Source organism: Silene latifolia, chromosome 5 (genome assembly GCF_048544455.1).
Source record: "Silene latifolia isolate original U9 population chromosome 5, ASM4854445v1, whole genome shotgun sequence".
Lineage (NCBI taxonomy): Eukaryota > Viridiplantae > Streptophyta > Magnoliopsida > Caryophyllales > Caryophyllaceae > Silene > Silene latifolia.
In genome coordinates, this window is record NC_133530.1 from 5783740 (window position 1) to 5810484 (window position 26745).

At 37.2% G+C, this 26745-nt stretch overlaps 2 protein-coding genes across 2 annotated transcripts; one reads left to right on the plus strand and one right to left on the minus strand.

The window, feature by feature from the left end:
- Positions 1-347: 347 nt before the first annotated feature.
- Positions 348-725, minus strand: LOC141654720 (ethylene-responsive transcription factor ERF095-like). Its single transcript, XM_074461837.1, has one exon. The coding sequence runs from the start codon at positions 723-725 to the stop codon at positions 348-350; it is 378 nt and encodes a 125-aa protein (XP_074317938.1).
- A 23523-nt stretch (positions 726-24248) lies between these two features.
- Positions 24249-26165, plus strand: LOC141654721 (uncharacterized). Its single transcript, XM_074461838.1, has 2 exons — positions 24249-24291; positions 25513-26165. The coding sequence occupies exons 1-2, from the start codon at positions 24249-24251 to the stop codon at positions 26163-26165; spliced, it is 696 nt and encodes a 231-aa protein (XP_074317939.1).
- Positions 26166-26745: the final 580 nt, after the last annotated feature.

The following is a 26745-nucleotide window of genomic DNA, read 5'->3' on the forward strand; positions in this document are numbered from 1 at the left end:
TTTCAATATATTAAAATTATTCATAGACAACACTATGAAATACTCCGTAATAATGAGGGTTGAACAACGTATAACAAGTTAAATATCAAATCGCTACACGTACAATCACATAGTTACAACTCTTACAAAATCTTAATTAAGAGCATTCAATCATTCTCGTACGAATGAGTTTTAATTAGAGCTAAACGTAAGCACATAGGTATTGTAATAATACTGGCCATCTTCTCCCATGTTCTACGTAGGAATCATTAATAGAATGAAGATTTTGATGCGTAATTGCATAATACAGCATGTGAGAAGATAATATTGAGACATAATGTTATTTAATAATACCATTTCATTTTTCCTTAATTACCCGTATAAGAATCATACCCAAGAAGATCCTCCAACACCTTATCATCCAAATATTCAAACTCAAACACCTCTTTATTACCACCACGACTACCACCACTCCTCGACGACGATGACGAGCCTCCTCCACCACCACCACCACCACGTGGCAAGTTATACTCACTTGGAAAATTAAGAATGGCCAAGTGACCTCTCATCATATAGGCAGCTCGGTCATATGCCCGAGCTGCCTCTTCAGCAGTATTGAACGTACCTAGCCAAACCCGAGCTCCTTGCCTAGCCGAGTCTCTTATCTCGGCCGCATATTTCCCCCATGGACGCGTTCTTACACCTCTATACTTAATCTCTCCACCTACATTTTTGTCATTCTCCATTATTATTATATCTTTGCTTCAACTTCAAGAAATGTCTAGGTTTTGTTTTGTTTTTGTTTTTGTTTTTGTTTTTGTTTTTGTTTTTGTTTTGTAGTTTGCATGGATGACAAATGATTATGTAACGTACGTATATATAGTGCAAAAAAAAGGGAATCTTAAAATGTATATTTATATGCTGGCGAAATTGACGGTCCAATATTAATTATATGTGAATATGTGATAATATGGCTGAGAAATTATTGTTTGCACGTTGGTTTTATTAGAAGGTTCGATTTACATGAAGACTTTAATAGTATCGTAAATTTTAAGTTTAAAGTCCAGTGTACCTGGATGTAGTTAGTTAGATGAGTGGAAGAGTCAAGAGTCAAAGAGTCAAGGGTCAATGTAGTGATGGCTATTATTAAAATCAACTATATAAAGTTTGGTCTTCTTTGGTGTATGCTACTATGCTTTGCCTTGTGATTCTTGGAATATTAAATTATTTATTTAGTAGTACTATAGAGTGAGCAACAAAAAGTGATTAGTCAAGAGATCGTTGTCACACGTGCTCAAGTATGAATCTAAACCACGTATGATTTCATGAGATGAGAGTATCATGGGACCTCCTATATGTTGTTTTGTCCATGCTATACACTATATTTTTTAGGGTTTTGTCAAACACAACTTTTAAAAAAAAAATTCTTTCAAACACCATCTTTAAAAAAAAATTTTGTAAAACACAACCTTTAATAAATTTTTTGTTGTCAAACACGACTTTTTGCCCGAAGGACTTAACATTTTGCAATGGGGTTAGTTTCAGTCGATGTTTGAGATAGCAAACGATGTCGGTTTGAGGCGTTTTTGGACTCGTTGAAAAGGTGGTAATACAAGCTTTTCAGGGGTTATAAATACGATGTTCAAAGGTGGCCTTATGTGGGGTCTATTGATGTGTAAAGTAAGGCTGGTCGGAGAGATTAGCGGGTGGTCGGGGATTTTTAGTGGGTCTTTTAAAGAGGTTATGGTGCTTTGTTTGGTCTGGAATTTGGTATGTAGGTAGCGGGGAGTGTAAGGTAGGCCGTAGTTGTGTTGTTTTTTGTGGTTGTTTGTTGTAAGTGGTGGTTTGAGGTGAGTGAATTGACCCACAAAAAAAAATCCTGCTTTGACATTCTTTTGAATGTTTTTTACCTTCAAATTAACTCCTCTCGAACCACCATTTTTAACCAACAACCACCACAAACAACACAACTAAGACCTAACTTGTACTCCCCGCTACCTACATGCCGAATTTCAGACCAAACAAAGCATCATAACCTCTTTAAAAGACCCACTAAAAATCCCCGACCACTCGCTAATCTCTCCGACCAGCCTTACTTTACACAATAATAGACCCCACATAAGGCCACCTTTGACCATCGTGTTGATAATCCATGGAAAGCTTGTATTTCCACCTTTCCAAAGAGTCCAAAAACACCTCAAACCGACATCGTTTGCTATCCCAAACATCGATTGAAATTTACCCCATTGCAAAATGTTAAGTCCTTCAGCCAAAAACTCATGTTTGACAACAAAAAATTTATTAAAGGTTGTGTTTTACAAACTTTTTTTTAAAGGTAGTGTTTGAAAAAAAAAAAAATTTAAAGGTTGTGTTTGACAAAAAACCCATTTTTGTATGTATCCTATGTAAATCGTAGAATGTTCTACGGCGCAGAACTATTTGTATGTACAACAAGTCTTATAGAAGACAGACATATTCGTCATGAGTTGAAGACGGGGCAAGTAATACCCAAGTTGGTAGATAAGACAAAAGCTAAATGCCTAGGGAGTAGCATTCTGCTTTTGTCTTATCTACCTACTTGGATATTATTTGACCCGTCTTCAACTTGTGACGGATATGCCCGTCTTTTATGAGAATTTGTGTTGTATGTATGCGGCCTATTAAGTAGAAATAATAAATGGGTCAATCAGATTAGATATGGGTTGGATAATTTTTGATGACCTGTTGTTGAATTATTATTTTGGGTCGAGTTAATATGGGTCTGTTATAATATATGCGAGAAAAGATAAATAAGAACGATAAAAAAAGCAACAAATTTACGTGATTCACTAACGGTGTGTTAGTTACCTCCACAGGGCAGAAGGGAGGAGAGTTTTATTAATTTGTTAGAGTTTTACAGATTATATATTCGGATGATGTTTAAAGTCAATGTTCGATTTACATTACGAGTCATTGTTGCATTTACTCCCCAAGCCACGACCCACTCGAATTGGCACATATCTCTTGCATGTTAGACAGGGGCGGATATGCAAGGGAGAAAGGGAAGTAATTGGGATTCTCTCCATTTATGCCTCTCTCCATTTTCTTCCATTTCTTATTAACGTTCAAGATTTCGTTTTGAAACGATTCAACGGTTAATTGTTTGATGAGTTGGAGGATGAATAATGATTTAATATTGTTGTATTAGAGGAAATGGAAGAAAATGGAGAGAAAAGGAAATGGAAAGGATCCATACTCAAAGGAAAGGCAGGTGTCACTCCCAAAGTTTCAAAAATGATTAGTTTTTACTTATTTTTTTGAAGAAAAAATCGTTTTACTTATTTTTTTTGAAGAAAAAATCGTTTTTACTATTATTTTTTTAACATCACTTTTATAAAAGATTCTATATATTGTTCCATAGAACCTCTTAATTCAAATATATTTTAATAAAGAGAAAATCAATTTTTTATAATAAAAGTAAGACAAAGAGAAACCACGAATACAATCCTTTTTCTGGTGTTTCTAGAGACAAATTCTCATTTATGACGGGTATTTTAATTACAAGCTTTTCTAGAATGTAAATGCAATCCATATATATACAATTTTATTTTTGAATAGCTTATCCAGATTCCAACGCATATTAAAAATACTTGTACAAATACAACCCTTTTCCTAAAATGTAAATGCAATCCATTTACATAGGATTTTATGCTAGAATAATTTGGTTTCTAGAACCTTAGTGATGGTAGCACACATTTTTATAATTAAATAATATGTCGACCTTACAGAACGAAAAGATCGAACAAAAAAAAGTAGATTGGATTCAGATTCCTAATTTCATTACATACTTTAATTATAATTAGCATGCAAATAACGAAAGGATTGAATTCACATTGCATATTTGCATAGGTTGATTTGATTCTTGAGGCGTGCGATATGTACGTAATTTTAAATACGCTTCTGGAGACAACAATCTCTATGTATCCTAATTCAATTTATAAGCTAAGTTTAAGATAGCCATCATCAAGTTTGGGAAGTTCCTTTGATATCAAAATTGATATTTTTAAGTTAACTGATGATAACTTTAAGGTGTGAAAACAAAGAGTTCTACTGCATTTAGGAGTCATACATTTCGATTATGCTATACAGAACAACGAACTGGCTGAGATATCGGAAACTAGCACTCCTGATGAAGTTGATCGTCGCGAAAAATGGGAGAAATTTAATTATACTTGCATACTGTTCATAAAGGCGAAAATGTGTGCTAGTATCCGAGGTTCAGTTAGTCGAGCAGCATACTAAAGTTCGAGACTTCTTAAGGCTGTTGATGAGCAGTTTGAAACTTCTGATAAGGCTCTTGCAATCACCTTAATAATGCGATTCATATCCTTGAAGCTCAATGTTACTAAAAGGGTGCGTGATTTTATCATGCACATGAGGGACATTGCAGCCCAACTTAAGGTATTTGAAGTTACCATGTCTGACTCCTTCCTAGGCTCCTAGCTAGTACATTTTATATTGTGCACTCTTCCTTCTCACTACGCCCCTTTTAAGATCTCTTATACTCCCTCCATTCAACTTCACTTTGCATGTTTCTCTTTTGCACACTATTCACAAGCGGACATTCAACTTCAATTTTCTCTCGATACATAAGTTAAAATATATTCATGTGAGATCTTATTCGATTCGTCTTTAAGAGTACATAAAAAATATATCACTTTTATAATTTTTGCAAATACGTAGCTAAAGATATTTAACGCGTAAAAATCACGTTGACAAACGTGATAAAGCAAACATGTAAAGTGAAGTTGAATGGAGGGAGTAATACACATAGAAATAAATGGTCAATAAATGAGCTAATGACCAGGAGGGTAGGTTATTGATGGAAGTTACCATGTCTCACTACTTCTACTAATAAAGCATCACCTAGTACGAAGAAGTTTAAGGGTCACACTAAAGACAAAGGAAAGGGAAAGATTTCAGCTGAGCCAAGCCTTAAGAAGGAGTCTTCGTGTATATTTGCTTTATGGTAGAGAGGCTGTCTCGCCTAGGAGTCCATTTAAAATAGACCTTCAAAAGGCATATGACACTATTGAATGGGATTTTTTGGATCAAATGCTCATGGCTGCTATCAAGGTTTCTGATCAATTTAAAAGCTGGATAATGCAATGTGTAACTACAACTACTTACTCTCTGAACCTCAATGGAAATATGGTTGGGTTCTTTAAAGGGCGAAGAGGTTTGAGATAGAGAGATCCCTTGTCCCCCACTTCTCTTCACCATATGCATGGACTATCTTTTTAGATTGCTGAACTACACTACTGAAAGGCAAAATTTCAAGTTCCATCCTTCATGCAAACCCATGAGACTTACCCACCTTATGTTTGTTGATGACTTGCTGCTATTTTGTAAAGGAGATGCCCCCTCCATTATGATCATTCTTAGAACTTTTTCTACCTTTTTTAACTCATTTGGTCTCAAGATGAGTCAAGGGAAATCAAATGCCTATTTTAATAGAGTTAAGGCAAATTTAAAGGCTGAGATTTCACAAATCTCAGGGTTAACTGAGGGCATTTTACCCCTCAAATATCTAGGGGTGCATATAAAAACCACTAGATTGAATGCTCGGGATTGCATCAGGCCTTCAATTGATAACACTGTGCATAAAATCAGGGTCAGAAATGCTAGGAAGTTATCTTATGCAGGAAGAATAGTCCTTGTCAAGACAATTCTAAAAACTTTCCACAACTATTGGGCATCCATGTTTATAGTACCAAAATGGGTTATACACAAAATTGAATTAATCTGCAGGAATTATCTGTGGGATGAGGGTGTTGATTATTTAAGAACACCTTTAGTGTCCTGGAATAAGTGCTGCAAACCCAAATATGAAGGAGGACTGGGTTTAGAATATGGCCTCGTATAGAACAACGCGGCTACTGGTAAATTGGTTTGGTGGATCGGCACAAAACCTGGCCACCTTTGGGTCAGATGGGCCAGCCATTTGTACCTGAAAGGTAAATCTTGGCTTACTTACTCTCCATCTAGTGACTCTAGCTGGTACTGGAGGAAGGTATGTCAAGTCAAAAACTTAGTTGCGCATATCAGCAGCAAAAATGGGTTGATCAAAAAAATCGTGAATATATAATAATAAAAAACTATGAGTATCTCAGAATCAGGGAGGATAAAGTCAATTGGACGAATATAGTCTGGGGTAAATGGTCATTACCAAAACACAACACGCTTGTATGGATGTATCACCATAACAGCTTGAACATGAACGAAAAATTGCATAAGCTGGCAATAAGTGAGAAGGATACCTGTTGCATTTGTGAAGACAGGGTGGAAAATGGTGATCACCTGTTCTTTGAGTGTGAACACAGCAAGAGAATTCTTGACTTGATGCGAATTTGGTCAAGAGTAGATCTCCCTTATAGAGATTTATTGGCATGAAGGCTAAATTGACATGGCTTTTTGATTCAGAAGGAGATGATCAATGCAATCATCAACGCCACCATGTATCACATTTGGAAGGAACGAAATCTGAGCAAATTCGAACAAAAATTGATTAATCTGAAGACAGTAGTGGCTCAATGCATTGTTACCGAACTTAGAGTTTGCATCCTAGGAGGGATGAATCCGAGGATTAAGGACGGAGATTGGGGTTGGCTGGAAAACTTGTTGATCGGAAAATCTGGGTGTGAAAGAAGAAGAAGAAGCAAAAGAAGGTGTCGAAGGAGAGAGAGGGAGATTAGGGATTGTTGAAAGGAAATAGATTTCCTTTTATGGTTTTGTTGTCCGTTTGCTTCACGTAGGCTCTTGGGCCAAGTCTTTGTTTCTGTCTGTAGTCCATCTAACAGGCGGACTTTGGTCAGTGTATTTATGACGATTTTTTTCGTGATTTATACCATTACTTACCTTTCACCAAAAAACAAAAACAAAGTTCATGGAAGGGAACGGGGGATGGTTCGATATAGTTTAAACTTTGATGCATGATTTGTGCCTCTACTAACTAGTTAGGATTGTAAATGTAAAATTATAGCATTTGAGTCGTATAAATATTTGAGCTTGTACGTTGGAATAATTGAGAGTATTAATAGAATATTATTGCATATTCTGTTAATCAATTATTTGTAAATCAATTAGTTGTATCATATCCCTTAATATTAGGTTAGTTATTGACTTCCCATAACCATAGGCTAATTGATAGGATCTCTGGCTAATTGCTAGGATCGCAAGTTGTATATATGTACGTATGATTCATTATGAATAAAGAAGCAATTGAACTCTTTTATGGTATCATTGACCTAAATGATCCTCTCTCTTTTCTCTACAAAGCTCTTGCTTTTTCTTATTCTTCTCTCCATTTCTCATCAACACCATGCTTGACAACGAGAAATCAGCCCCATTCCATCCTGCCTTTGCTCTTTCTAACATCAAAAACCATATTCAAATCACTCTTGAAACGGAAAATGTCCACTACGCATCATGGGCCGAACTTTTTCTCAACACGGCTCGTGCCTTTGATGTGGCTGACCACATCGATCCACCTAAGTATGCGGTTCTAAAAAAGGATGCACAATGGCTCCATCTCGACGCCACTGTATCAAGCAATGGATATAAAGCACAAATTCTCTCGATCTCCTCCACACCATTCTCGAACTCAATGCCACTGCTCAAAACACTTGGGATCGTCTCAAAGAAATATTTCACGATAACAAAAATTCGAGAGCGGTGTTCTTGGAACAACAATTCTCTCAAACTCACATGGACAATTTTCCGAATATTTCCGCATATTGTCGGGCCTTGAAAATGTTGGCCGATCAGTTGGCTAATGTTGGTGCTCCTGTCACCAATAATCGGCTGGTCTTAAAGTTGGTTGCAGGTCTCTTCTAAGGCTATGACGAAGTTGCCAACATCATCCAACAAAGCGATCCTCTTCTGCTTTTTACAAGGCTCGCTCCATACTTACTCTTGAGGAGATAAAACGCAACAAGGCGGCTCCTACCACCACTGATTCCGCTCTCGTTGTCACTAATTCTGAACAAACTAACACCACCAACGACCGCGCCTCATCTAAAAAATCTCGTGGTGGCAACAACTCTCGCTCTTACAATAACAAGGGCAGAGGTGGTCGTCATCGTGGGGGATACCGGGATAAGAACAATGGTGGTGGTGGTGGTGGGTCTTATCACGTTCAAAACAACAGAGGAGGTAGTGGTGGACAACAAGGCAGGGGTAATGGTAATGGTGGATGGTACTCAGGACAGCAGAACTAGCACTCTCTTCCAGTCGGTTCCGGTACTAAGGCCTGGACTTGGGTTTCCCTTCCTTCTATCGTGACCCCACCAGGCTGGACCGCACCACCATGCTTCTATCCCACTTCGGGTTGGACCCCACCTGCAGCAAATCGTGGTCTTGACTTCCTTGGTTCGCTGCCTCAACAAGCCTTTTTCGCGCAGCCAACCACCGTTGTGACTCCTCAAGGGCTGCTTGTTCCTAGTGACATCGCTGCTGCGATGCAAACAGTGTTGCTCCAACAACCCGATGATAACTATTACAAGGATACCGGCGCGTCGTATCATATGACGTCAAACTAAGGTACTCTCTCTTCTTATTTTATTTGAGCGATAAAAGAAGTATTATCGTCGAAATGGCAGTGAAATACCAATACGAGGTTATGGCTCCAAAACTTTATCATCTCCCCTACCCCCATTTATTTTACGCAATATCCTTCATGCCCCACAAATAATTAAGAATCGAATCTCTGTGCGAAAGTTTGCTACCGATAATCATGTTTCTGTTGAATTTGACCCCTTTGGTTTTACTATGAAGGATCTGCGGATGGGGAATCGTCTTATGAGATGCAGTAGCACGGGCGACCTTTATCCCATGCTATCCAACCCTTAAAATTATCTCGCCTCTCTCAATGTCGTGTCCTCTTTCACTTGTCATGACCGTCTCGGGCATCCCAGTCTTGCTGTTTTCGATAATCTTCGTAGGCAAAATTTATTTTATTGTAGTCCTTTGCGTCGTACGTTTGTGTGTGCTTCGTGTCAGCTAGGGAAGTAAATAAAAATTCCATTTACTCTTCAAATTCGTGCATTATTTCACCATTTGATACAGTACACAGTAACTTATGGACATCACTCGTGCCAAGTACTATGGGTCATCGATATTATATTATGTTTTTAGACGATTTCTCAAATTTCTTATGGACCTTCCCAATACAAAATATATCACAAGTTTTTTCCATCTTCACCAATTTTCACAATTAATTAATAACTCAATTTAATCGTCTAATTAAGACACTCCAATACGACAATGGCCGGGAATATGCAATTCACAATTTCACTCACTTTTCGCTAAACATGGAATGATTTTCAGATTTTCTTGTCCGCACACATCACTATAAAATGGTAAGGCCGAGCGTAAAATACGCACTATTAGTAGTATCGTTGGAACACTTCTTCACCATGCTCATATGCCATTGTCAATGTGGCACCATGCTCTCACCATGGCTACATACCTTCATCATATTATCCCTAATCAAGTTAATAAACACACCTCACTCATATCCGTCCTCTACTAGAAAACTCCGTCTTACTCTCAGCTACACACATTCGGATGCCTATACATGTTACCCTCACCCCCCAACTTCGACCATTCACAAACTGGCCGCCCGTGCTACGCCTTGTGTGACCGGGACAGAGGGAGTAATATCAAATACGTCTTAACTTTATAAAAAAATTTTTTCGGTTTTGAAAATGGTTAAAAAAGGCGTTAGAAACCATTGTATTACCTGTATTCTGACCTTTACTGATCCATAACCTGTTTTACCCGACCCTTATTCGACCCAATCCAATTTGGTTCACTGGAGCAGGAAACCATGCATGGAATGTATGATGGTGACTATGCTACCAAAGGAGTTCAGCGCTGAAGGTATTTTGTCTAAGACCACGGAGTTAAGTAACTCTCCTATGAAACCGTCCTTTAGAATAGGACGAGGCCAATAAAAGTTTTAGCCCACTTAAAAGGAGTTAAGAATATAAAACTGAAGAGTTAAGAACGATTAACACCTAAGAGGGGGATGGGGTGAATTAGGTGTACCTTTTTTAAAAAATTTATCCTTAACTTGGTTAATTAATTACTTTAAGCAAAGAATAAAGAAGTACAAGACTTGAGAAACTTAATTGAATGTAAGTTCACAAGAAGGTACAACAGTTCTATGTCACAGTATAGGTGACTGTGACACAGAACTTGATTAGGTACATGCGAGAAATAGCAAAGTGGAAGAACGTAAAAGTAAATGAACAAACAAACGACATTTTAAAAATTGGTTCAGCCTCTACTCCGAGGCCTACGTCCAACCGTTATTTTATTGCTTGTTTAGAAATTTACTCAAATTTACTAAACCCCTTACAATGAAAATAACTCGCCAACTTACTCCGGTTGCACTCAAACTTAAAGCTACTCCGCTTCAAGAGTTTATGGGTTCTATCTCAAGGTGTTACAGAATCTTGAATCTCAAAAGTTCACTAAATGAACATGGAGATCACAATGAAGATCTAACACGAGAATCATGGAACAAACTCATTATGTCACAAAGACAAATGAATCGATACTTGGAGGTTTCTGACTTTTTCGAAAACAATTTTGAAGACTTAAAATCAGAAAAACGTTTTGCAAATACTTGAAGAACAAAGCTTTCAATGCACAAATGATTTGCAAGGTTTTTACAATAAATGCTTTGGAAGTCTTGAGAAATAAATGTGACTAAGACACTCTATTTATAGTGGATTTAGTCTTAGGTAAGTACACTTTGAAAAATTAAATCCAATATTAAAATGATAGCTTTGAGTGATGGTAAGTGTTAGACTTATAGGCTTGGGGCTTAAGAAATCAGAAAACTTAAGCTTCTATACTCAACATGTGACAATTTACCGAAATGGCAAAAAGCTTTTCTTACTTTAGAAGTTTGACAAGTCTTCTTTGCCATTTTGGTAAAAGGTGTTTGCACAAATCTAGAGGCTTAGTCAAGTGGGCTTGTGATTCCAGAATTTCAGATTATTTTCAAGCTTTTGAAAATTCAAATGTTTAAGGTTTAAAGTTTGCAAAGTTTTGACACTTAAAAACATTTGGTCGAAATTCCTCCTCCGTATGATAGTACCAGAAACCACAAGACAAACAGATCTTTGTTGCATGGTTTTGCCATTACTTGACTTAAATGAGAATGTTACACTTACTCTTACATATGTCGACTAAGGCTTGGAAAATATCATTATCTTGACTTCCTTGATTAGCTTGATCATCTTGAATCATTGTTGAAAGTCCATTTGATTGCTTCATTCACTAATTATTTCAATTAAGAGCAAACAATCAAATAACAAAGGGACTTGGCATCATCAATCCAATGTGTTCTAACAAATTCCCCCTTTGATGATGACAAGTCCAAACATGTGTGATATTCCCCCTTAGCCCATGGTTAGTCGGTCTTTGGTCAATTTTAACATAAACATAATTAATATACATGATCAAGGTAGTCGAAAGGTGCAACATGCTTGGCCAAAGTAAAACATCTAATCATGGAAGCTAAGACATAATTAAGGTGGACGTTAGCCTAAGAGTTAGAAGATCACACATAGCATAATTAGACTACTTCCCCCTCTTGACATCGTCAAAGGAGGATAAAATATGTCCAAAAGGCAAGCAACACGATTCAAACACACACAAATAGTTCGAACAAGATAAAAAACAAACATCCAAAAGTGCAAGAGAGTGTCTTAAAAAACAGCAAAGAGCCAAAGTTCATAAAGAGAGGGACGGGTTAAGGAGGCATGAGCTTAGGAGGCATTCGGCTTGGTGATCTGAAGACGTTCAAGGAGATCTTCATTCATAGTGCGAAGATCACCCACTTCATCCCTTAACTTGCCCTGTTCTTTGACCAACCGATTCACAATTCCAAGAAGTTCATCCAACTTTGCTAGCACCACATCCAATTCAACAGTAGAACCTGCTGTAGAACCCGACTGACTTTTCCTTTCCAATTTCCCATTCTTAATCTCCAAATTCATCCGAGAAAGAAGGCCCGGTGTCATTTCATCACTCAATTTTTCAATTGCGGGGCTTCCCTTCAACACTAGCCCCTCCCTCATAAAGATAATAGAGAGCCACATACCATAAGGAACCACGACATTTTTGTCAAAGTTGCCGCTTTGGAACTCAGTGGAAATCTCAAGAATTCGGTGAAACATGAGACGAGGAAGGTTAATGGGTTTGTGTTTGACAATGTGATGAATAAGGAGCATATCAAGGAGAGAACATCTCCCACGGCTATTGTTGCTAGGGACTAGGTTACGGAAAACAAGGTTAAAGATGAATCTGATGGGTGCGGTTAATTCGAAGGCATATATGTTGGTTGGGCCATCGTCATCATGAGGTCGAAGAATCTTCATGACCTGGGTAGAGGTAACCTCGTCAACTTCACCCCAATCACGTTTGGGAAAGGAAGTAAGCCCGACATCACATATGTCCAGATGGGCAGCAAGTTGGTCGATTGTAAGGACAAAGGGTTTCTGATTTATATAAGCAGAGAGAGTTCCAGATGCAACATCTACCTTGACCGTTGCATAGAATTGGATGATTTCGGACAAGTACATGGGACTATACTTGTCCAACAAATTCACCCAACTCTGGGCATACATAGCCTCTTTAAAGTATTTGAAAGCAAGAGAGGTATCATACCAAGATTTCTTATAGCGCCTTCCACTGTGGAAGCAACAAATCAGCATACCGTGGCATATCTTGAAAATCTCATCCGGAAGATCGAGAGAACTAAGGTGGTTGAGGATGTCATTCTTGAATGATTCGGCATAAGGAGCAATAACAAGGTCCATGCATGTGTTGAGTGGAACCTTCTCCTCAATAATCTCATTCTCATCTATGCTTGGCAAATCTCGATGATAACGAGCTCGTTTGGATGCTTTGGTTTTTGATTCGGATCCCCTTTTCCTTTGAGTGACTTTGGGTTTTGGAGGGGATGCCTCTGGTGTCACATCATCATCATCATCACCAAAAATTTCAAGCATCTTTCGCTTGGACCGGGTTCTTGATGCCGGTTTCGAAAATAATGGATCAAGCCCATCATCAAACATCTCATTGGCATCACCTAGGTAGCACCAAAACGGACACGGACACGGGACACGGACACGACACGGACACGTGACACGACATCCCTTGAAATTTAGGACACGGGACACGTTATTTAAATTTAATAAAATATATATTTTATAATTATAAACATTCCATTTTATTTTTATAAAAGTATTTGATATTAAATTTAAATAAGTGAAGCTAAAACTTGCCCTTGATTATAACTCGTTTTCATTTACCATCCAAACGAATCTTTTAATTTATCTCTTTCGACAACTCATTTCACGCTTAAAGAACATCATTCACCCCAAATGATGTCCAAATGTCATGGACACGCGTCGGACACGGTCGAAATACCATGGACACGCGTCAAACACGTGCCCGAATAAATGTAGAAAGTTAGACACGGCTTTGTAGGTGTCCGACACGTTTCGACGTGTGTCCGAGGAGTGTCGGTGTCCGACACGGTGTCGAACACGGGACGACTGATTAAGAGAAGTGTCCGTGCTACCTAGGGCATCACCATGATCCTCAACATCAACTACCACTTCAACATGCGTCGTCTTCGTTGAATCAGTTTTTGGATCTTCATTAATTTTCTCAGCATTGGGACCGATTTATTTTTCAACAGTTGATGCCACAGTTGCATCAATTTTACTCATCTCATCCTTCTCCAAACTTTCACTCACCAAATCTTTTAAAAGCACATCATCATCATTCTTTCCAACAGCATCATTTTCATCATCACTATTTTCCTTTTCTTTTGAATCCCCTTCATTCTCTTTTGATTTTTCCTCACTTTATTTTGATTTTTCTTTGTCTCCCTCTGATTTTTCCTCACATTCTTTTGATTTTTCTGATTTTTCCTCACTTTCTTTTGATTTTTCTTTGTTTCCCTCTGATTTTTCCTTACTTTCTTTTCCCTCTTTTGATTTCTCACCTTCAAGTTCCCCCTCTTTCATCTCACTTGAGTGATCTCCTTTTTCATTTGTTTCGACAACATCACTTGATTTTCGAATGTCTTCATCCTTTTTGGTTCCCTTAGAACCGGAGTCCTCTTCATCGGTGTCAATGTCTACTTCAGCATCTAATTGGAGAGAAATAGGAGGATTCCTACATCTTCCTCCTCTGCCACGACCACCGCCCCTTTTGGCGGTTGTCTTCTTTCGTGCAACGGTTGGTTTGGCAGTGGCAGAGATGATTTCATTTGGTTTGGCGGCGGTTTTGGGAGCCATTTTCTTCTTGGCAATATATTTTGGGTTGAAAGTATTTCTGAGTTGAAGAACTTCTTTTGAAAACCTTGGAGGCATTTTAAGAGAGTGGAAAGGGAAAGGATATTGGCGGTTTGGGAATCCGAAAAAGGTGAGGGTTGGTTTTTGTTTAGTGGGTAATAGGGAGTTTTAGTGGGAACATGGAAATAAATGAGGGGTTGGTGTAGTTAATCAAGGTGAGAGGACGGTTGAGTGTTGAGAGGGTGAGGCTAGGGTGTAGGCTTTAGATATGATGGGACATAAAGTGATTTGGGAAGCTCAATGCAAAGATAACTCAAGTGCACATAGATAATTGTTAATTTCATTTTGGTCGACATTTGCATGCATTTAACCACATTAACTAAAATTTAATTACATGTAAATCCTCCCTCTAATCAATCATTGGAAGAGGTAATTTAATTTAGCGATATGTCACCCAATAAACCAATTTCCGACCGAAGTCTTTCGAATTGTTCTCTTTCTAACGGTTTTGTAAGAATGTCCGCAATTTGATTTTCCGTTTTACAAAAGCTTAGACAAATATTACCTTTCTCAACTTGATCACGTAGAAAATGATGTCGTATGTCGATGTGTTTAGTTCGTGAGTGTTGTATAGGATTCTTTGATATGTTAATTGCACTAGTGTTGTCACAAAAGATAGGGGTAGTCTCGAAAATAAGGCCATAATCATGCAATTGTTGACGTACCCAAAGAATTTGTGCACAACATAGAGCGGCAATCACATATTCACTTTCGGCCGTGGACAATGCAACGGTGTTTTGCTTCTTTGAAGCCCATGAAATGAGACACGGTCCTAGGAAAGTAGCAATGCCCGAAGTGCTTTTCCTATCCAATATATCACCGGCATAGTCCGCATCCGAAAAACCTACAAGATCAAGTTCGTAGTGAGTTGGGTACCAAAGATATAGCCCTTGTGTTCCAATCAAATACCTAAAAATCCGTTTGACGGCTTTGAAATGAGATTCTTTAGGATTTGCTTGGAAACGGGCACAAGCACACACACTAAATTGTATGTCGGGTCGACTAGCGGTTAAGTAAAGTAAGGAACCGATCATACCTCGATATACCTTTTCACTAATGCTCTTACCGTTTTCGTCTTTGTCAAGCTTGACTTTAGACACCATTGGTGTAGGCATAGGATTAGAATTAGTCAACCCAAACTTACTTAGCATTTCTTTTAAGTACTTTTGTTGGTGAATCATCGTTCCATTTTCACATTGTTTGATTTGAAGATCAAGAAAGAATCCAAGTTCTCCCATCATACTCATTTCAAATTCCGAAGTCATCAAATCAGAAAAGTACTTATAAAGAACATTGTTAGTTGCTCCAAAAATAATGTCATCGACATATACTTGTACAAGCAACAGTTCATCTCCTTGTGACTTGATAAACAACGTTTTATCCACGGACCCACGTATGAAACCATTTTCCAATAGAAACTTTGAAAGCCTATCATACCAAGCCCTAGGAGCCTGTTTTAAACCATAAAGTGCTTTATCTAGTTTAAAAACGTGGTTGGGAAACTCGTTGTTTATAAAACCCGGAGGTTGTTCAACAAACACTTCTTCATCAAGGTATCCATTTAAAAATGCGGTTTTGACATCCATTTGAAAAAGCTTTATACCTTGAAAAGACGCAAAAGCTACAAGCATTCGTATGGCTTCAAGCCTAGCTACCGGTGCAAAGGTTTCATCATAATCAATTCTTTCTTGTTGGTTAAAACCTTGCACCACTAGTCTAGCTTTATTCCTTACGATTTCTCCAACGTCATCTAGCTTATTGCGAAAGACCCACCGTGTACCAATTACAGTACGTTGGGAGGGCCTAGGGACAAGATGTCATACCTTGTTTCTTTCGAATTGCTCCAATTCTTCTTGCATTGCAATCACCCAGCATTCATCAGTCAAGGCTACCGTGACATGGTCTGGTTCGATTTTTGAGTGCACAGAAATTTTGAAGCGATGATCTGGTTTTTATTCCAGAGATTAGGTCACTGGTTAAGTTTGATAAAGGATGTGAGCTTTGGTGTTTCCATTTCTTGGGGATAAGTGAGTTAGAGGATTCGGTTTGTTCGTCTGCAACAGTAGAGGGGACTGTTGCATGAGGATTGTTTGAAGGAGGTGATTGTGGTTCGTTTATGATTAGATTGGGTTGTTCTTCACCATCCTTGTTCCCTCTGAATGAGGTAGTATCATCTTGTGTAGGAGGACGATTAGTTCCCCCTGAATTTTGAACATCCTCCTCATGCAACAGTGGCTCCAACTGTTGCTCAGCTTCTTCTACCACTTGATCCATATCATGTCGTATCATGCCAATCTCAAAATCGTCATCATATTCATCATCCTCATCATCAACTTGTGTGTTTGACACAAAAAGACTAGATTCGTCAAATATTACATGAACGCTTTCTTCCATTTTCATAGTCCTTTTGTTATAAACCTTATAGGCTTTACTATGATCGGAATAACCAACAAAAACTCCTTCATCACTACGAGCATCAAATTTGCCAAGGTTGTCTTTTCCATTATTGTGCACAAAGCATTTACTACCAAAGCATTTTAAATGTGAAAGATTAGGTTTTCTTCCTCGTAGTAGTTCATAGGGAGTTTTCTCAATGATTTTTCTAATCATGACACGGTTGTAAATATAACAAGATGTGTTTACGGCTTCGGCCCAAAAATTCTTAGGAACCTTATAGCTAATGAGCATGGTCCTAGCCATATTTTCAAGAGTTCGATTCATTCGTTCCACAACCCCATTTTGTTGTGGGGTTCTTGCGGCCGAAAAGTTATGACTAACACCATACTCATTACAATAGGACTCAAATGACGAGTTCTCAAACTCGGTTCCATGGTCGGATCTCAATGAGACAAGTTTATAACCAAATTTGTTTTGAACCTTTTTGACCCAAATTAAGAACTCATCAAATGTTTGATCCTTAGAACTTAAGAAGAGAAGCCAAACAAATCTTGTGAAGTCATCTACAATGACACAAATAAAACGACTTCCACCTCTACTCACAACTCGCATGGGTCCGCATAAGTCAATATGAGTGAGTTCAAGAGATAAGGAAGTGCTAACAACCTTTTTGGATTTAAAAGAGCATTTAACTTGTTTTCCTTTAACACAATCATCGCAAAGTTATTTAAATTCAAACTTAATGTTAGGAATGCCGTCAACTAAATCAAGTCTCTTTAGGGTGTTAAGTGTCTTAGCATTTACATGACCAAGTCGTTTGTGCCAAAGCCAAGGGTCGTTCTTTTGAACACTCATGCATGATAGTGATTGACCCGACAATGAAAATAAGTTAGTCATGTAGACATCTTTGACACGTTTACCTTCAAGAATGAGTTCTCTAGTTCTTCCATTGATGATTCTACATTCACTAGCAAGAAATTCAACAATATTACCTCGATCACATAGTTGTGAAATGCTCAAGAGATTGTGTTTCAAACCTTTGACAAGCAACACTTTGTCCACGCATAATGACTTTGACTTACCAACTTTTCCAATACCAATGATTTCACCTTTCTTGTTGTCGCCAAAAGTCACCATGCCACCATCGTAGGCTTCTAGCGAGAGGAATTGGTTTTCATCTCCCGTCATGTGACGAGAGCATCCACTGTCTAAGTACCAATTGCTGCTGCCCCTCACTAATGCCTATAAGAAATCAAACATTTAGTTTAGGAACCCAAACAAGTTTGGGCTCCTTCTTGACAACGACCTTTTTGACTTCCTCTTTCTTTATCCACACTTGTTTAGCATTTTTAGTGTTTCTTTCTAAGTCACGGACTCTTTTGTCACAACCATTAAACTCATGACCTGTTTTGCCACAATAGTTACAAATGATGTACTCAGGAAGACCAGCATACTTTCTTCTTCGGAAGTCAGTTTGACTTGGATCCTGAGTTTGAGTGCAAAAAGGTGTGTGCTCTTTGTTGCATTTGAAACCAAGTCCAGCATTCTTTGCAAATTTTTCATATTCTTGTGATTGTTTCAAGAGAAACTCCAAAACATTCTGACTTCCTTCCCATTTTAAGTAGAACATCTTAGCCTCATCTAGCTCTTTAGTTAATGTTTCGATTTTAGCAAGATGATTAAGATTCAATTTACCTAAATTGTCGAAAGCTTGTTTTGTAAGTCTTGCTTCGTCACTAAGTAACATCCCAATTTGTTCCAATTGTTTATTATCCCTTTGACATAATTTGAGGTCAGCTAGAAGAGTGTCACGTTCCTTAGTTAAAGAAGACACTAATTTCATGAGAGTATCTACTTCTTTTCTCGAATCAGATGCCACAGTAGATACCTCTGTGGCATGAGTCTGTTCAGCTCTTTTTAACATCTCAATTTGAGCAAGAAGGTCATCATTTAATTTTTGAGCTCGTTCTAAGGCACTTTTGACATGACTAGACTCATCATTTAACATTTCAGCAATCTTAACAAGATCATCCTTTTCGTTGTTACGAGTAGCTAAGTCAATCAAAAGTTGGTCACGTTCTTGTGTTAGTGATGACACATTTCCTTTGTTAGAACTGGATGCAACAGTGCAGGGATCTGTTGCACTGGTTTCTTCGACTTTGTTGGCTAAAAACAAGTTTTGTTTTAGAAGCTTTTTGATTTCTTTTTCAAGACTCAACATGGAACTAGGTTGATCATTCTCATTTAGACTTTCTTTTAGGACTACATTTTCCTCAGCTATGTCCTCAATTTCGATTTGCATAGCTTCCAACTTATTAGTTTGGACACGACATTTATCTATGAATTGATCTAGGAGGAGACAAACTTTGTCTTTAGAGAAAGATCGAACCTTTTTCTTGAGCTTAATTACCTCATGGTCTGAATCAGAGTCTGAATCCGCGGAGTGAGCCATAAGACACTTGATGTCTTCTTTCTTTGATGATTTGGAAGCATTTTTTGAGGAACTAGACGAGATGCTAAGTTTGGCGTCTAATTCATCCTCAAGGACATCGTCCTCTTCAGAATCAGACATGCCCCAAATAGCAGTAATTACTTTATTTTTGTAATCACGTTTTGCAAAGTCACGTTTTTCCTTAGATTTGATATCGTTCCACTTTGGGCATTCCTTGATTTGGTGACCTTTGTCGCCACATTTAAAGCAACCAATAGTGGAGTTAGATCTTCTCTTAGGAAAACGGCGTTTACTAGAGTTGTTGCTATACCTTTGAGAGTTTCGACCATTGATCATGCCAACAATGTTTTTAGTGAACACTGTAAACTCATCATCTTCATCCTCCTAATCACTTGAGAGAGCATTAAGAGCGAGTCCTTTCCCTTTAGAACTTTCACTAGAACGCTTCATGAGAGTTAACTCATGAGCCATAAGTGAGCCCATAAGTTCATCAATGGTGAGCAATGAAAGGTCCTTAGCTTCCTCAATAGCCGTAACCTTCGGTTGCCACTTTTCAGTTAGGCTACGAAGGATTTTACGGACTAAATCCTCAGATTGAAAACTCCTACCTAAACTCTTAAGGTCATTGACAATACTAGAAAAACGTGAAGACAAACTATTAATTGACTCATCTCGTTCCATATTGAACATCTCATATTGTTGCATGAGAAGATCAATACGGTATTTCTTGACTTGTGACGTTCCCTCATAAGCAAGGTTTAGGGTGTCCCAAATCTCTTTGGCCGAAGCACATCCAGATATACGATTAATCTCTTGGTCACCGATCCCATATTGAAGAATGGACATGGCCTTAGAGTTTTTCTCGATTTTCTTATAGTCGGCCTCAACATACTTATCCTCACTTTTCAAGGAGCCAGTGCCATCAGCATTAGTCACTTCGATTTTGAGGGGACCCTTTTGAATGATTAACCAACATTCATAGTCCGCACTTTTGACATAGTGCTCCATGCCATGTTTCCACCAGGCATAGTTTTCTCCCTTGAAAATGAGATACTTAGTGTGTTTTGAATCATCCATAACTATAGGATCAACTCTTTGAATTTAACCAATATCAAGAGCACAAGGCTCTGATACCAATTGAAGAGTTAAGAACGATTAACACCTAAGAGGGGGAGGGGGTGAATTAGGTGTACCTTTTTTAAAAATTTTATCCTTAACTTGGTTAATTAATTACTTTAAGCAAAGAATAAAGAAGTACAAGACTTGAGAAACTTAATTGAATGTAAGTTTACAAGAAGGTACAGCAGTTCTATGTCACAGTAATACAGTATAGGTGACTGTGACACAGAATTTGATTAGGTACATGCGAGAAATAGCAAAGTGGAAGAACGTAAAAGTAAATGAACAAACAAACGAAATTTTAAAAATTGGTTCAGCCTCTACTCCGAGGCCTACGTCCAACCGTTATTTTATTTCTTGTTTAGAAATTTACTCAAACTTACTAAACCCCTTACAATGAAAATAACTCGCCAACCTACTCCGGTTGCACTCAAACTTAAAGCTACTCCGCTTCAAAAGTTTATGGGTTCTATCTCAAGGTGTTACAAAATCTTGAATCTCAAAAGTTCACTAAATGAACATGGAGATCACAATGAAGATCTAACACGAGAATCATGGAACAAACTCATTATGTCACAGTACAGCGAACTGATACTTGGAGGTTTTACAGCTTTTTTCGAAAACAATTTTGAAGACTTAAAATCAGAAAAACGTTTTGCAAATACTTGAAGAACAAAGCTTTCAATGCACAAATGATTTGCAAGGTTTTTACAATAAATGCTTTGGAAGTCTTGAGAAATAAATGTGACTAAGACACTCTATTTATTGTGGATTTAGTCTTAGGTAAGTACACTTTGAAAAATTAAATCCAATATTAAAATGATAGCTTTGAGTGATGGTAAGTGTTAGACTTATAGGCTTGGGGCTTAAGAAATCAGAAAACTTAAGCTTCTATACTCAACATGTGACAATTTACCGAAATGGCAAAAAGCTTTTCTTACTTTAGAAGTTTGACAAGTCTTCTTTGCCATTTTGGTAAAAGGTGTTTGCACAAATCTAGAGGCTTAGTCAAGTGGGCTTGTGATTCCAGAATTTCAGATTATTTTCAAGCTTTTGAAAATTCAAATGTTTAAGGTTTAAAGTTTGCAAAGTTTTGACACTTAAAAACATTTGGTCGAAATTCCTCCTCCGTATGATAGTACCGAGAAACCACAAAGATAAGACAATCTTTGTTGCATGGTTTTGCCATTACTTGACTTAAATGAGAATGTTACACTTACTCTTACATATGTCGACTAAGGCTTGGAAAATATCATTGTCTTGACTTCCTTGATTAGCTTGATCATCTTGAATCATTGTTGAAAGTCCATTTGATTGCTTCATTCACTAATTATTTCAACTAAGAGCAAACAATCAAATAACAAAGGGACTTGGCATCATCAATCCAATGTGTTCTAACAAAAACAAAGTAACACCTAAACATTTTGGTGCATTGGTCTCACACTTCATCTTCATCACATATTTACATCTCATCGATCTCATTCCCTTGAAATTTATCCCCGCCACCTCCCAATCCCACCCTATCACGACATTGCCAATCCCTCATCCTTTCCCCAATAGTTTGTAACATAGACGACAAGGATTTGACCTTTCCCTAATAGCAGGTCGGGAAGGTCATCACAGCAATGGAGATGCCCTCTTCCGACCCACAATGATGATGATTACCAACATATAGGTTCGAAATCTATTGGTTTTAAAACTGATAATTCAATACTTCTAAATTTTAACTAACGACTTTAACTTGAATACTCATGTTTTTATATTATCGACTTTGAATTTTAAGGTGAAAATAATGGGTTTCAATATTCTTTACTCTGTACTACATACTTAGGTCAGTGATTTCAGCGAGTTTACAAAGCTTCTAATATTTTTAATTTCAAAACCCTCAATTTTAACTTGAAAACTTCACTATGAAGAAAAGTCAAATTGTGTTATTTTTGTTTCTTTTCGTTACAAATAGAGAATATTGCTTAATTTTTACCATCTAAAGATTTTATATAATACGTACCGATTTTAATTTGAAAACCGACTCTTTTAAATAAGAAGCCATTAGCCATAGCTTTAAGATGTATATTTTTATGGGCAGTTGTGCGAAAAGCGTCAACAGCGTCATCAGAAACTAGATTTTAAGGTGATATTAATGGTTGGGATAATGAAGCTAGATGTTCAGGTGATACTAATAAAAAAAAAAGAATGATGGGTAGAAGGTTTGAACCCACAACCTCCAATTTATTCATTCAACCTTGAACTTTTATGTAGTGAGCCAATGACCAACTTTGCTACATTTTTGACATTGTTATATTTGAGTGTAAAAATTATTTAACTAGAAATCGTGTAGGGCTATAGCCCATATATCCCACCCCCTCCCTCCGCCCCTAGCGATAATAATGTAGTAGGAGAGGGGTTGAGATATATGGAGAGAGCAGCAGAGTGGGTTTATTTGATTTTTTTGTGATTTTGTTACCTATATAATTGAGCTTCTAGTTAATGGGTTAGTCTTATACTAAGAGACCGTCTCAAACTACAATTTGTGCTACGGAGTTACTAGGTTCAGTTGATAGCTCCGATCTAGTTTAAAATGGGCTCACATGTGAGGACGGGCTTGGAAAAACTCAGACTCTGTTTGGCAAAGCATTTCAGGTACCTGATTTGGTTAAAGTAGCTTATTTGACCAAAATTTCAGGTACCTTATTTTTTTTGTAAACGTTTGGCAAGTAGCTTATTTAACCAAATAAGCTACCTGAAATGAAATACTACCTAGAGTAACATTTGAGATTTCAGGTACCTGATTTGGTTTGATTTTCCGTTTTCACCCTTTAAATCTATACTATTAAATAATAATGATATCCTTTTAGGTAGTGTTTGGATACCCGGAATTGATTTCATTTTCATGATTTCAATTGTAGAAATCAAAATGTTTGAATTCAATTCCAAAAATTCGTTTGGAGATCACATGGAATTCGATTCCGGATTTCAATTTTTCTTTGGCGTTTGGGAACTCATGGAATTGGAATTGGAATTGGGCGGGTCACGTATGGGTCGAAGTTAGCAATTTTTTTTTTTTTGAGTTTTTTATTAGGAAAAAATAAATCTTGTGACGGAAAATATTTGCGATTAAAAAAAATCATAAATAAAAAAAATTGCGATGAAACTTGCATCACAAAAAACCGCAATCAAGTAGTGATGGAATTGAAATGACTACTATATGGTAGGAATTTGAGAGTGCCAAATTTTAACTAAGATGGAATTGATGGGGAATTGAGTCCAATTCCAATTCCAAATTCTAGGGGCTCCCAAACGCTTGAATTGTCTCAATTCCGGAATTCAAATCCAATTCTAGGTTCCCAAACAAACGATTACGTCATTTCATCAAAATCAGTTACCTTTTCAGTTAGTTTGTCAAACAATTTATTTTATAAAATCAGCTACCTTATTAGTTCTTAATTTCCGGCTACCTTATCAGTTACCTTTTCAGATTTCGGTTAATTTTTCAATTTTCAGCTACCTTTCCAGTTAGTTTTACCAAACAGAATCTCAATCTCATATGTGAAGTTGTCCCACATTGATAAAGAGGGGAGGAATTAACACTATATAAGGTAAGAGACGACTCCCTCTTGATTTTGAAGTGGAACTTCCTTGGACATATAAAGCGAACTCTCTCCCCTCTATTTAGACGTGAATTGTAACTCAGACGTTCTCCCAATCGTATTAGATCACAATAAAGCAATCAAGCTAAGTAACTAAAACGAATCAACAAGTGCAAATGAGACTCGAAATAATTTGGCGTGGTTTGAAACAAGGAAAACCCCACGGTAAGCCATACTATACGGGCTTGGAAAAGACTACTAGAAACTAGAAAGCCCGCTACTTTGACACTAATGCGGCCCAAACCCACAACTATTGGCAGATTCTTAGTAACAGGTTTTCGGTTATGTTTTGTTAATGACATTTTTTTTTTTTTTTTTTTAACATATTTAGATACTATATTAACCGGAATCTACTATTTTTAAATATGTTGCTAATTGCAGCATAATGTATTCATTTTATACCAGGAAAATGTTAAATTTGTCTTATAATTTGCTAATTATTAAACACATTTTCTTAATTCTGCTAATTTAATTTGATGGCCAAACCTGTTACTAAAATCCGTTAATCGTATTCTGCTAACGATTATCTGCTACGTAAATCTGGTTCTGTTGATAGTTGAACCATCTCAACCAAAACCTTAAGGTGATGGTTGAGGCCCAACTATTATAAATACTCCTATTACGCCCCCTCACTCAAATGCCCGTTGGGGTTTGAAGAGTGGTTAGTTGTGCACCGGCTCCCCCGTACCGTGTGCTGGGTTTCCACTTCGAGTTTTTTGAGGAGTTTTGAGGTTGCCAGGATTCGAACCCGTGACCTATGGTCACACTGGCTCTGATACCATGATAGATGAACCATCTCAATCAAAACCTTAAGGTGATGGTTGAGACCCAACTATTATAAATATTACTATTAGTTTTGCCAAACATAGCCTAAATTTGTGACCAATTTAAGAGTTTCCGTAATGTTTCGCCTTCGGTTCAAAACCTCTCTCAATACATAGTTATAATATCGCCTTACTTTAAAATCACACAATGTCTTTGGCCGGAATAATTGGTTTTTTTAGTATTTGTAATGACAACTCATGTAGTTCCAATTTTATACTCCCTCCGTCTCAGTTAATAATTTTTATTTTCTTTATTTTTCCTTTATAAAATAAAATAAGTATAAACTATTCACTTTAAGCATGAAATATAATCAACTTTGGGCTCTAATAATTTGGTGAATGTATCTAAGCTAAGGTACTGAACACTGACTAGGAGATGCGTGAAAGAACAATGCATATTGCCACTTGCATCTTGTGAGAGGGGCACTATCCGTCTTCAGCTTGTGACGGATAGTGCCTGTCTTCAATGAGATTTCGTGGTGAAAGAATAGTGTTTTTAAGTACGGAGTATTTGTCAATTTAAGGACCTTTTCTAATGTACGTATTCTAAAAGTTGATCTCTATCTATTGGCTAATGGCCTAATGCCCACCTATGAACGCGTTCATGCTTGATGACTTACCTAATTTAGGATTGTGAATTAACTCTCTTTTAAGACAATCTTATTTTAAAGGTCCTTATAGTTCATGGGCATGGAGGAAAATTTGTGAGGTTAAAAAGAGGCTCAAATTGGGATATATTGCTGATAAATGGCGAGGAACTGATGAGGATTACACCATTTCTGATGGGTATAAATGGCTGCTGTCTGAGACGACTCAGAAGGTTTCATGGGCTAGGATTGTTTGGAATAGGTATAATCTACCCAAATGGAGTTTCATAATGTGGCTTATTAAGCATCAGATGCTGCTAACCCTGGACAGATTAAAGAAAATGGGTTTGGATGTGCCAACTGATTGTTATCTTTGTGGTGTGGAAGCAGAGACACACATGCATCTTTTCAGAACCTGCACTTTCAGTAAACGGTGCTTCCAGCTGCTATATTCCTGGCTACAAATTCCTGTGGATATTCTCCTAGATACTGATTGCATTCTGAAGATTAGAAGGCTTTCTATATTGGTAAGGCAAGTTATATTGGCTGCAATTGTTGGGGTTCATTATGGAGTTTGGCAAAGTAGGAACATTGGAAGAGTTGAAGGTTATGTTACAAATCCCACTCATCTTGTGCGTTTGGTACAAGTTGATTGCAGACGAAGAGTTGCAAGCGAGTTTAAAGGTTCTATGACAAATTTTGACAAGACCTGGTGTAGGGATCATGGTCTAATCTGATGGTTTCTTATATATACATGTTTTCTATATAGCTTTATCTTATTTGTATATGAAATCTTGTAAGTAAGGAAAAACGATGTACTGGGTGCCTTTGTTGGAATGAAATATTACTAACATTTCACCTAAAAAAAAATCTTATTTTAAAATCAGAAAATGTCATTTGATTTTAAAATGTTCACTAAAATTGTCACTTTTTAAAAAAAATGATATTAATGTTTTATCAGAAAATATTAACATTTTATCGTAAAATTATCACAATTGGTGTGGTATGGAGGGAGTATTATAGTTGATAAAGTTATTAAGAATGGTGCTCATAATCTTATCTATATTAATACAAAAGACAATACTCAATCCTCAGCGCGCCACGTCACTAATGCAACCTCTTTTTTTTTTTTGGAAATTCATGTTATGGAAGGACCCGTTAGTGTGCAATGTATTTATTTCTTCAGATTTCCGTCTTTTCAAACATGCGATAAATTCCGTCTTGCAACAAATTCTATGAAATAATTTTATGAAAAAATTCTATGAATTAATATTATGAAATAATTTTATACATTCCGTGTAAATAAAATTAATAACA

Coding starts and splice junctions, on each gene's coding strand:
- LOC141654720 (XM_074461837.1), bottom strand. CDS start 725: ATGGAGAATGACAAAAATGTAGGTGGAGAGATTAAGTATAGAGGTGTA.
- LOC141654721 (XM_074461838.1), top strand. CDS start 24,249: ATGCGGCCCAAACCCACAACTATTGGCAGATTCTTAGTAACAG. Junction 24,292..25,512: donor TGGCAGATTCTTAGTAACAG/GTTTTCGGTTAT, acceptor CTTATTTTAAAG/GTCCTTATAGTTCATGGGCA.